General features: G+C 40.5%; 1 protein-coding gene across 1 annotated transcript in view; it reads right to left on the bottom strand.

The window, feature by feature from the left end:
- LOC130473226 (vitellogenin-1-like) overlaps positions 1 to 12,263 on the bottom strand; it is a 51,989-nt gene that overhangs the window by 19,488 nt on the left and 20,238 nt on the right. The window contains exons 13-21 of the mRNA XM_056844753.1: positions 12,070 to 12,194; positions 10,897 to 11,010; positions 10,690 to 10,809; positions 10,246 to 10,435; positions 9,089 to 9,179; positions 8,810 to 8,995; positions 3,151 to 3,286; positions 1,380 to 1,599; positions 991 to 1,088 (exon numbers count right to left, since the gene is read on the bottom strand). Of these exons, the coding sequence (XP_056700731.1) occupies positions 991 to 1,088; positions 1,380 to 1,599; positions 3,151 to 3,286; positions 8,810 to 8,995; positions 9,089 to 9,179; positions 10,246 to 10,435; positions 10,690 to 10,809; positions 10,897 to 11,010; positions 12,070 to 12,194 (1,280 nt within the window). The remainder of the gene's footprint in view (positions 1 to 990; positions 1,089 to 1,379; positions 1,600 to 3,150; positions 3,287 to 8,809; positions 8,996 to 9,088; positions 9,180 to 10,245; positions 10,436 to 10,689; positions 10,810 to 10,896; positions 11,011 to 12,069; positions 12,195 to 12,263) is intronic.

Here is a 12,263-nt window from a genome sequence, read left to right as displayed (position 1 = left end):
GGAATGGATTGGAGTGCCTTTAGCAAAAGGCTTCCTCAGGTGGAGAGTCACGCATTTTGGGAGAGGCTCCTGCAACTGGTTAACAGCAGAATGCACAAAGGGCAGGAAGGAGGCTGGGAAAAGGTGCCAGGACATCAGAGATTTGGCGGATTTAAACGGGCGCATAAACTGAGCTTCAAAGTGGGCAGTCGGGGAAGGGGAAGGTGAGGCGAGAGGGCTGAAAGCCGTGTGAGGTGACTAGCTCCATCCAGGAGTTGCATCACAGAGGACTAGTATAACATGCTAGCCACTATACAACACAGGGTGTGAATGGTGTAATACTCTCAGATCAAGAAGTACTATCATCAGGAAAATTGTAGTATGAACCCATTATTTTTGAACTTCGTGACATCGCTATAGCACACTAGATCTGTTCCTTACCTTCCAAAAGTGTTATAACTTCCCTCAAGTGAAATATTCTGTGTAACTTTTGCCTTCTTAAGTAACTTGATTTGTTTCTAGCATAGTCAGACAACATGAATGTAGAACTTTTTCTCCATAGAACATGGGCTGGTCTTCATAGTACAGTAATAATTTTCTCACATTATTTATTTCAGTTATTTGAAACCTGTAAATCCATTCAGCTGAAAGTTGGCACTTACTTCTACCACAGAAAGCATTTGCCTGCTCCAAAAGGCTTTTGCGTTAGAGGCTAGCATTACCATTATTAGAAAAGCTTTGCAAAATGGAACAATACGATGCACATATCCTTTATTTGTTCAAAGGTAATTTGGATGGATGACCAGATGAGCAGAAGTGTCATTAAGGCATAAATCATGCCTGTGTTCAATTAACTGTTTTAGGTTTCTCTGTTGTCTAAAGTCCTGAGGTAACACACACTGGCATAAAATACTTTCATTGTACTTCACTTCACTTAAGTATTGTCCAAAATGTTTTGGACTATGGCTTGCAAGATGTCATATAATGTCAAGATGCACACTTTGGACATACCTTAAGCCAATTCTTTGACTTCTTAGTTTGATCATTAGCATTCACTTCATCTCGCTGAAATGTGACTTGTATCTTCTCAACTGGTGTCTCTGATTTGACTGAAATTATATGTTGCTGTTTTTAGTAACAATCCTACTGCATATCCTTATAATATACATAATCAGTTATGGTTTCTCAAATGTGGTCACTGGTGACTTGAAATTCAACCATAAAATTGTCCTTCAGAATTATCTTTCCAAAACTCACTAAATTGAGTGATCATATAAATAAGGGAATTTGTCATTTGTTTGCATTAGGGTATTTCAAAAAGTAGAAATTCCACACATGAGTCAAAGTATGGATGGAATTATTTTCTGAACCCTGTAAGGTTTTCTTAAGTGCAATCTTACCTGGATAGATGATGCATGCAATACTGTGTTCACCTACGATGCGGCTGAGTATGTCACTGCCAAGTCCAGCACGTCCACCTGAATACTTAATGCAAGCATTACATCCAAATATACTTGAATTAAGGCACCACATAGCTGGATGAACTGGAGCTGAGTGATGTGCAGACTGTCCTTCCAAATAGGTGCTTTCTGCTGAGTTGGTTTTTGAATATCGTGTTTCCTGGATAGACAATGGATATATTCCAATATTAGAGACCGCAACCTACTACTTGGACTGATTCACTAAAAACACTAATTAATCTGGGAGCCATAGCTATCAAAGGACATAACAACAGTACGAGAATGCAGTTTTTGGCCTGGGGGGAGGAGTCTCATAGCCTATAAACAGAATTTCACCCACTGGATTCTCAAAATTACACCTACACATTAGTACATTCATTGTATGAAGCTGTTTTTTTTCCTGCATTAGATCAACTACCTCAAGAACATCTAGCAGCAGATCTACAGGTTTTCAGAGGGGCAGAGATCTTCTCCAACACCTGCTACCTGAAATCCTTCAGAATACATATGCAAGGGATTGAATTTGAAACTTTCAGTATGTAAAACAAATGCTAGATCACTCCCCTTGCAAAGGGCCTGTCTTTATCCCCATCCTGGATTTGAATCAGATTCCAAAACTTTAGAAGTCTTGTTTAGATGTTGATAGTGAACACTGCATGTCCATGTGTCCATATGTTTGTAAGAAAGAGTCAATGTGCGTTCACTTTACAAATGAAACTGGGGATAAGTACCTGGATAAATGTGAGGTTTCGATTACACATTCAGCTGTGTTGACTGTGACATGATAATTACTCAACACACATATGAAGAAAAATCAAATATACCCTGTACATGGCATTCACTGTGAAGAGAGCTAGAGAGTACAATGGAACTTGTGTCACAGTGCCTATTGCAATGACGGGCAGCCCATTCCTGAGGGCGGGGGTGGATGTGCGGCAGCTGGGAGCAGGGCCAAATGTAAAATTTAAACAATTTCAAATGTTAAATGGGGAAAATACCACCATAGAAAACAGTGAGGCTGCACCACCAAAAAGGGTTGCATAGCAGCTGCAATTGGAGGCAGCATTCCCGGGACTAAAGAGGTTAGGATGCTGCCTAAAGGCAGCTCCGCCCCACAGAGGAACCCCTCCCAGGATGCTAGTGTGGGGACTTGTGCCACTGAAATGCTGCCAGGAGGCAGAGGCTTGATGTCCCGGGGCTGGCATGAATCCAGGGATAAAGGGGCACTTACGCCAGCATGGGGTCACGCCAGCTCCTATGCCGATTCCCCCCCCCCTTTCAGGATTGTGCTCATAGTCACAACTAATTTTAGCTCGACCAGGACTAATAATTTTGCTTGCCGTTAAGAATAAAAATTGTATTCCTTTTGGAACCAACAAGATATATGCTATCCACATACTACATTCCAGCTTGGCATGTGGCACAATCCAACATTGCCCCCAACTCTGTAGCTGCTCTGGGAAGGTAACTAGAATTACTTTGAAAAATTTCATTGTAACTATATTGCTTTTATGCATGGCTTACCAATTACTATATAAAGACTAGAATACAGCTGTTTGTTATGAAATAATAGAGAAGTTTTACCATTACATTTTTACTTTATTTGAAACATTTGAAAAGAAATAAGTTATATTGTGTCTTCTTCTATATAAAAGTAACATGTTAACATTTTAAAACAAACCGAAAGAATATAAAATCCAGTGTGGGTTACCTTTGGTTTATTTTGTTGAGCAGAATCAGGCTTAAAAGCCCAGTTTATTATATCTGGCACTCTTCTGGGAAGAACAGGAATGGACTTAGTAGCAGGTTCCTCTTCACCACTACCAACAACAGCATATGTCTTAGAGCTGCAAGATAAACAGAAAAAGGATATTTTGTCACCATCAAAAATATGTTAAAACATCTGAGTTAGGTCTGGCTATTAGATCTTGAGAACAAACATATTTTCTTAGAAATTGATCCCAAAATTGTATATACTTGTATATATTTAGACTTCAACTTAAATATAACATATAATATTGCCTCGTAGCAAATCAGACCAATGGTCTAGCTAGCTCAGAATGGTTGACTCTGAGAAACAGAAGATTCAAGGAGCTCAGCTGTCTTCTAACACCTGCTACGTAAAATCCTTTACCTGGAGATGCCAGGAATTAAATGTAGGACCTTCTGTGTAAAAAGCACAAGCTGCACCACTGAGCCATTGCTTGTTCTCTACCATGGCCTACTAAGGCATGGCCAATTCTAATTCTATTGAAGTTAAAAGTGACTATTAGGGAGTTTCTCAACACCACCAGTTGGCTTTCATCTGTTTCTCAGCTCCATGATTTGCAAGTTCGGTGGTAATTTTATGGCCTGTGTGGGACATGTCTACAGAAGCTATAGAATCAAAACAGGAAAAGAAGACGAAGAAGTTGTTGTTTAGCAAAGCTAAATGGCAAAAATTAACTTTGTTGGTGCATAGATATAGAGCTAGAGTACAATCGTATAATTAGCTAGGAAGCTGAGTTTGGGTGTCTCAAACTGAGCTCAGGTTCCCATTTACTGCAGGCATGATGGTCCCGGGCAAGAAGGTTTCTTTAAATGTGAACTACATCACCAGGTTATTGTGAGGAAAATAAGAGAAAAATGTGGGGGTATCAAAGTGATAAATGAATATGTATAATAATAATTGGACTAAGACACCAACTCATTCATCCTAGGTCTGCATGCTCAGAGTTATAGCAAGACTCAAGTTTATATTTTTCCCCAGGCACCCATGCCATGATGACACAAGACAACAGTTTGGGCTTAACTGGTTTATTTAATAAATTAAACTGATCGGTGTCATGTTTAAATATGCTAAGGCAGCCTGCTCATGGCTGCTTTTTCTGGCAGACCTGCCCTGACTCCAAACATAGCCAGCATCTTCTGCTGGCTTGGTTTATCATTGCCTGCACACAATGTGACATGAGATGCCCAGTTCCAGCCCCTCATTTAATGCACCATACAGCCATTACCAGGTTCAGAAAGATGTTGTTTAGCACTAAGGGCCTCTCCTTCCTAGCCGCATCCCACTACACAACCAGTGATGTGGTGTTCCGGACATGCCCTCCACCACTGTAGATGTCTCCAGGTGCTTGCTGATCATCCCTACCTATAGTGATCAGCCTGCCTAATCCCTGCCAAAACTACGTATGGCCTATATAGTCAATGACCAGGTCTATTTAACTTTGACACTCGAAGCAGGTGAAAAAGGCACCCCCCAAAAGCCAGTTGGGGGGAATCCCCCAGATTCCTGCTTGGTCCCATTGGCTAATCCCGTGATGCCTAAACGGATGGCGGGTGGGCAGCAGTCAGCAGCAAAAGCCTGCTCAGAGGAGACACAGCTAATTTCTTTTTTAAAAAAAGTTTGTTAGCCACCTTCCTTATTGTGCTCAAGGTGGCTTACAAATATTGAATAAACACATAGAATAAATTACCTTAAAGACATAAAACCAACATTTAAAATCACTGCTCAGAACTGCTGCTAAACTTAACCAAATGTAATCCTAAATAAAACCATCTTCAACTGCCTCCTAAAGACAATATAAACTGAACAGTCACATATCCCTATTGGCTGCCAGTCATTTTACCACACAATGGGGCTTTGTGTCTCCTTGGACTGGGGCAAACTGTTCTCAGCATTAATGCTGGGAATCCTAATATTCAGATGCAAGTCTCATTACATTAAGTGGGACTCAATCCTAGGCAAGTGAACACACCAGCCACATGTATGTGTCCTTGTTGTATAATACCAGCAGCATATTTCTTTGACAGTTTTCTTAAACAGGAAAGTGCTATCTGTGGACTGCAGGAGTATTTGTGATATGGTCATTGACTATTCCCCCCTCAAAATTTCAGTACACATTACTTTGAAAAAACAAATTATTCCCACTGATTGTATTCCATGAAAGCAAGCAATTCAGTTGCTTCAGGGTTGTTTTGGAAACATGGATGGGCTGAGGTGATCTGTATGGCGATGAACTGGGAGGCAGTCTATGTTCCCATGTTAAGTTTAATGTGCTTCACACACTACAACAAAGGCTAAGAAGACCTAATCTGCTGTATCTGAAAGCCAGATTTGCATTCCTTTTATCTTTTTCTCTCTTTCTGTCAATGCCTGTAGCACTAACGGTACTGAAGAACACATGTGGTTGTGCTTCATATGGTGCACCTCATTCAAATAAAAATAAATAAATAACACCTTATCACCCGTGGGCATTGTTTCCTTTCCAACAGCTTTCTTTTTCCGATAAAGTGCATGATAGCTTTGCTCTATGCTAGAAACTTCAGGAATAAAATCTGAACCGAAATATTCTTTTAGACAAGCTGAGCAGATGAAAGAAATTACAAATCAACTTGCATTTTAAGATAGCTCATTTGGGCAGACTAGACTAAAAGGAAGGGGCTTTTATTTTATTCACATTCAATAATTTAAATGTCTGCCAAATAGTAGGTTGTATCTTCAGGCTGGACTTTTTTTTGGGGGGGGGAGAAGGGGGTTTACTTTTAGTACTTTAAAAAAAAAGCCAAGTCTGCTTTTTCCATCTAATAAAAGTGGAGAATCAATACTTTCCCATTGAGTACAGAGAGCCAACAAATGTAGCTGCATCCCAGGTGACATGTCAATGTCTTCAGAATCAAGCAGCACAGTAAAAATAAGCTCCCAGAGCCAGTTCTGGTGCTTTAACAAGAAAACAAGTAACAAAGGTACAGAAAGTATTTGTGTTCTGTGATCCCTCTTTGAGAGAGAAAATATAAAAGGGATAAATTGACATTTTTTGAACAAGAGAGGTTGTCCATTTATCTACTATCAAAATAGTCTATGAGTGAGATTCTACAGTTAAGATTTCTTAAGAAGACTGATACAATAGACCCTTGCCCTTTTATGACCCTTCCCCTTCTTGGCTGCTTCAGACTGCAGGGTAGTGGTGGGGGATGACTAGGTCTGAGAGGTAGTTAATGAGTCCTTGAGAGAGACCATAACCTACCAGAAAAGAGTAATACGGTCCTATTCATTTATAAGCACTATATATTTGTTTAAAGCAAGTGTATTAAAATCCTTAAAACTACACTTAAAGGTCAGATGTAGAATTGACAGATGCATGATGTCAAGGGACAATCAGATGTTCTCTTTCACCCACATATACATTCATCATTCAGCGCCTGCAACATCATTGGGTGCTGTCTATTTTGGAAAGAGCCAGCACAGTTTAAACATCATGGGCATGATCATTATTTTGCATTAGCACATACTGACAGTGTTTTCCAGCACTGGCAAGTCATGCTATCACGGAAGTGGTAACAATGCAAGGATTAAAAGGGGCAGGGCCAGAATGCATGGAGGGTGAGTTCTTAGCCAGTGTGTCCAGGCGGAGGTACCAGGAGCCAGCTGTAGAATCCGGCCCCGACCATGTGGAGCAGGAGCAACTCTGGCGTGCGGCTGGACTGCTACACCCGGCTGGTGCAACAGACCATCCTGTGCCACTAGGTGGGCGAGTATGCCACTAATTGGATGCCTGTCTGCTTACCCGTACCGGGAGGTGTCATTTGAGGCAGGTGCCTGCTTGGGGCTTGGTCAGCTAATTTTTAAGTTGATAATTTTGTATGGCTCGCGAATGATGTTATAAATATCCAAATGGTCCTTGGCGGGAAAAAGGTTCCCCACCCCTGCTCTAGACAATGGTTTTCCAGACAAAGTTTTTAGATATCCTCATTCTTTCTCTTAACATTATGAAGAAAAATATGATTTTAAGTGTCTATCTGTTGGGGCACCAAAATATTGCCAAGATATGAACCAGATAAACAATTTAAATACTCTGAATTAGAACTGTATGGCATCCATTTGAAGTTTGGAAGGACTGTAGTGAGCATATGTTTTTGTGGAGAGAGGGTTATGTTGAAGAAGCAGTCAAGATTCCAGTTATGGCTAAAATGTACATTTTTGGCTATCAGTTATAGTTTAATAAATTTTCATATCCCCAAAATCAATACTTTAGACAAAGAAAGGGGTTGGATTTGGATTGGGTTGGATTCTGTGGATTTCATCTGCTAATGGTGGAACTCCTCTAGCAAAGGAGTCTCTTGCCAGTGCAGGAGGTTTTTTCACTGGCAGAACTCTCCCAAACCATAAATAATGTGATAGAACAGGATGTATATTTGTATCTCCATCCGCAATTGCCCCCATCTCATTAATTACATGTGATTATATTAGGGCAAAGTCTTGTCATGCAGAAATTTCTGTCAGGAAAGCAGAAATGTCATGGACTTTTTCAATACTCACTGAAATGGCAAGTTTCATGCTGACAAATGAAACTTGTGAGAATTTAGCATAGCCCTAGTCCTACAATGAAGCCTAACAGCCCATTCCTGAAACCTGCAGCGGCCGGGGACAGTGTGATTGCGGCGCTGCTGCGGTGCCTCCACAGAGGTTTCACGGCTGCTGCGGGGTGGGGAAAAAAGTTTTATATTTTTAAAAAACCTAAAATGAGGGGAAAGGCCCCATTGCAAACAGTAATGCTGTGCCACCAAAAATGGCGGTGCTCAACACCATTGTGTTAGGGGGCGTTCCCAGCGCAAAAGGGGTTAGGAAGCTGCCTAATGGCAACTCTGCCCCTCGGAACGCCCTGGGAACTCCTCCTGGGAAGCCAGTACAGGGATATGCGCCAGGAAAATGCTGGCGGGAGGCTGCACCGGTGTCCAAGGGCCACACTGCCATTGCAGTTCTGGGGAGCCAGCATAAGTGGCCCAATGCCGGCGTCCATGCCCGTTTGCGGTGGAACAAGTAGCACAGATGCCGGCGTAGGGATCACACTGGCTCCTAAGAGCATTCTCCCCCTTCAGGAATACACTGAAACAAACCTTTCTGAAGCACTGCCAGAACTTTACTGTCGAATAGACTGATCATTGCTAAACACATTTACTTGTAATAAGTGCATTAATTTTAGTAGAACTTATTTCCATTTAAATATTTTAGGACTTCAGTTTGTTTTCATCCTACGGGATTATAGCATCAGTGTCATTTTATTCTTTCTGTAATACTACATGGCTAAATATAGTTACACTGTATCTCTGTGTCATGCCTTCTTCATTCTGTTTCTTAACCTATTACAAATGGCATTCTCAGCCTGGGGCTTTTCCATCATGCCCTAAAATATCCCCCCCTTTTGGTTTGCTTGCTTAGCATACAGCCTGATGAAGAGTTCTAGTGAAATGAAAAACAAACTGCTTGTTGCATTTCTTTTCTTTAAGTTAGTCCTAATACAATTATTACATCAAAAAACAACTGATGAAAAAAATCAGTGCTAATCATGGAATACGTTTGTATCGAGAAAAAAATGAATTCAGCCTACCTTAGAGAGAATAAATTAGTTTCCTCTTTGCATGGTGGAATTTCAAGCTTGAATCTCTTGTCTGTAAAGTTCATAGACACAGCAGCCTTGACAGGGAGATTTACAGTCAGTCTGGCATATTCTTCCAGTCCAGCCTGAAGCAGAGAGTTTCGGATTCCCATCTTGAAACTCATACGTTTGTCTATGCTGACAACATAGAATATGGTTAAGTTTAAAATTATATAGTAAACAGTGAGGACTGTTTGTGCCACTTTTTAGGAGTAGGGGATTTTTATTTACTTGAAAGACAACTTGGTTTCCAGTCTAACAGCAGTAAGGTCTGTGTTCAGGTTATGATTGTGTGGTAGCTCAGGAGTAAACCAGGCTTGAGCTGTTAAAAAAGAAGCAGAGAAAAGGATGATGACTAGTGCCTTTGAAAAAGTGGATATTTACATGCAGTAAGTTATTTCTTACTTATCAAGGAATAGGAGGCCCAGACAAGGAAGACAATATATAATTTGAACTACCACCCTCCCCTTTAGGTAGCTGAAATTTGGTATGGTTTTTCTATGGGACTTTATGGGAAAATCTTGAATTCTCTATATGTTATTTGGGGCACAATTCCCATTTGAATACAATGCTAACCATTTATTCACTAAAAACATCCTGATCTTGAGCATCCTGAGTCTCATCTGTTCCAGTGGAAATCATTTCTAACTGCATTCCTGAGCCGCCGCGGCGGCCAGGACAAAAGGGCACACAGCGCAGGCATCTGGGCAGTATATGCCAGCGTTTGTGGCCCCAGCACCGGCGTGCAGGCCCGGACACCAGTTGCTGGCCGCTGCCGCAGCAGCACCAGGCCCGAAGGCCGCTGGAGCCTTCCACCAGTGTCTGGACACCAGCAAAGGCCATGGTGGCATCCCGGGAGGCGTTAGGCGGCCTCCTAAGACTGGGGGGGGGGGATTAGGTGGCCTCTTCAGAAATAAAAGGGGGCAGCTTGGGAATGCCCTCTTTTATTTTTGAAGGGATACACCACCTTTTAGTTGGCGTGTCTCATGTGCAACCCTATGCTGGTTGCACGGATTTTTGGTGCCGGGTGGAAGTTTCGGCCGGGCCGAAACCTCCTTAGAAGGCAGCGCTGCTGCGTTGCCTCCTAAGCCGGGCGCAGACATTCCTTTTAGGAATTCATGAAAAGTAAACAAGTTTAGGATTACAATTTTAAAGTTTTCCTTTCCCCCTTTCATTAATTACAATGCTCCCATGATAAGACCTCAGAATAGAATTCTAATCAGGATGATTCTGCCTGAGATTGTTTACATAATTAACAATTACTTCTGATATATCCTGGAACACACTTCTGGCATATTCTAACAGCTGGTGGAGATTTGTCCTAACTAAGGTACAATATAATTTTTGACCCACCCCATAGGATTGGGAATGATATTCTGTCGCCTTACCATTTCCTGCTATAGTCGTGATAGCAACATGATTCAAGCTTCTTTCCACAGGTAAACCAGTACATGCAGGCACAGTGTAACTGGCATCAACAGAAATTAAAGATTTGACCCACTGAATGTCAATACCACTTTGAAGGCCATATGCAAGATTAGTTATCCAAGAGTCACGATGTTGTGGTCTGTAGAGTTCCTGTAATGATAAATTTGCGGTCTTTAAGCAAAGAGAAATTGACCACCACATCCCATGTCAATGATATTCTCCCAGGAGAAAGCCTGTCAGTGGGATAATAACTATTGGTGATTAAAGTTAGAATTAATTGTACCTGCTCAAACTGTTAAGTAAAGACTGTTCAAGCACTTAAAGAAGAAAAAGAAAGAGAGTAAAAGAGGGATTGTATTTTAAGCTTTTGACCATGAATCTGACAAAGCTATCAAAAGAAGCACCTGGAAGATTTCCACAACTGTCTTCAGATCTTCTGATCCAACAAAGATGTTCTGGTCAAACAATTGTACGTATCCTCCCACACGAAGTTCTTTATGGGGCATCACTTTCTGGTCAGAATGCTGTGTATGGTAAGTGAAAACTTATTAGAATGGTCATAGTACTCTGTAATTAATCATTTTCTAGATTTATTTTTCTGGTCCATTTACCATTTTCAGAAGCTTCCTTGCATCGACAGACCTGTCATTATCACTGTTAGCTTCATACCTTCTTTTTCCTAGATTTCCTAAGATTTCTGAAAGATTTGGAATTCCTAGACCCATCTATGATAGAAAAAAAATACAACTGTGAAAAGGATTTGTGTATTTTATATAAATCAGACTGTAAATCAATTACATATTTTAATCAATTGTGGGCTTTTAAACCAAGGAAATCAATTATATTTAACACATTTACAGAGCAATCCAAATCAGAATAACACTGTTATAAACCCACTGGCTTCAGTGGATTTAGTAGGGTATAACTCTGCTTATGACTTCACTATTAAACCTTCAAAGAAGGGGCATTTATTGGAGTCCCATAAACAGGTCATTGACATTAAATATGACTTAACTGATAATTTAATAAAGAGAAAGTATCTGTAACATTTTGCCTTTATCAGCGTTGGAAGTATAAATGATCCTTATGTAGTAAAAAATAATAATAAAAATGGATTAAAATTCACATTCAAGGCCTGTCATGTTGTGGAAAACCCTTAATTAAAAACATAACAAATGATTTTGGTCTCATGTAGGTGGATCTTATTACTAGAAAAAAAAAAGTCATAGGATACTCTGAAGAAGAGAGGAAGTTTGAGGAGTCCAATCTTTCCCTCCGTCTACCAATTGTCTATGCTCTCCATGAAGCCACTGTTATGAATTAACGGATCCTCCAGGGTAATATGTCATGCTACATGAGGCCTACTGCAACAATTAGACTAAATTTACCCTCAATACCCTGTGAAGTATTTTCTGTGAACTTGAGCTCCATTCATGCAAGAGTGAAAGATACAATTTTATCCAGTTCCTCATTCCCACAGAGTATATTGTCCCAGAGGGATCCTGAACTCTAAACAGTAAGTTGCTGGGGGAAGGTCAGAAACTTTTCACAGAAGCTTGAATCCAGTCCTTCAAGGGAACTCGTCTAGTAGTTATGAACATAGACACCTCACAGCTGCAGTTCAATGTATTTCTTATCACATTTCTTTAAAGGTGGAAATGTCATATCTGAATGGCCCCACCCCACAATATGCTCATCAAAACTTCCAAGTGCCTATTGTCAGACTTACTAATAAATGATTATAAACATTCAGAGTTAACATGAAATCAGCGATGCCTAATTACCTCTAAAGGAGAAAACCGATTTCCAAAAGCCCTTGTCTCAAATTTGGCTGACATAAAATTTGATAATACACTTGCTCCTTCATTCAAGATGAAAACTTCAGCTTTCACACCAGCCATAACAGACTCTGAAAAAGCAAGATAACAATACACAATAAGTTCATTTTTTTTCTTCAAATAGCGCAATGCAGAGCTGA

The sequence above is a fragment of the Euleptes europaea genome, chromosome 2, assembly GCF_029931775.1.
Source record: "Euleptes europaea isolate rEulEur1 chromosome 2, rEulEur1.hap1, whole genome shotgun sequence".
Classification (NCBI taxonomy): Eukaryota; Metazoa; Chordata; class Lepidosauria; order Squamata; family Sphaerodactylidae; genus Euleptes; species Euleptes europaea.
Note: the sequence above shows the minus strand (reverse complement) of the source record. Positions and strands in the feature narration are given on the sequence as shown.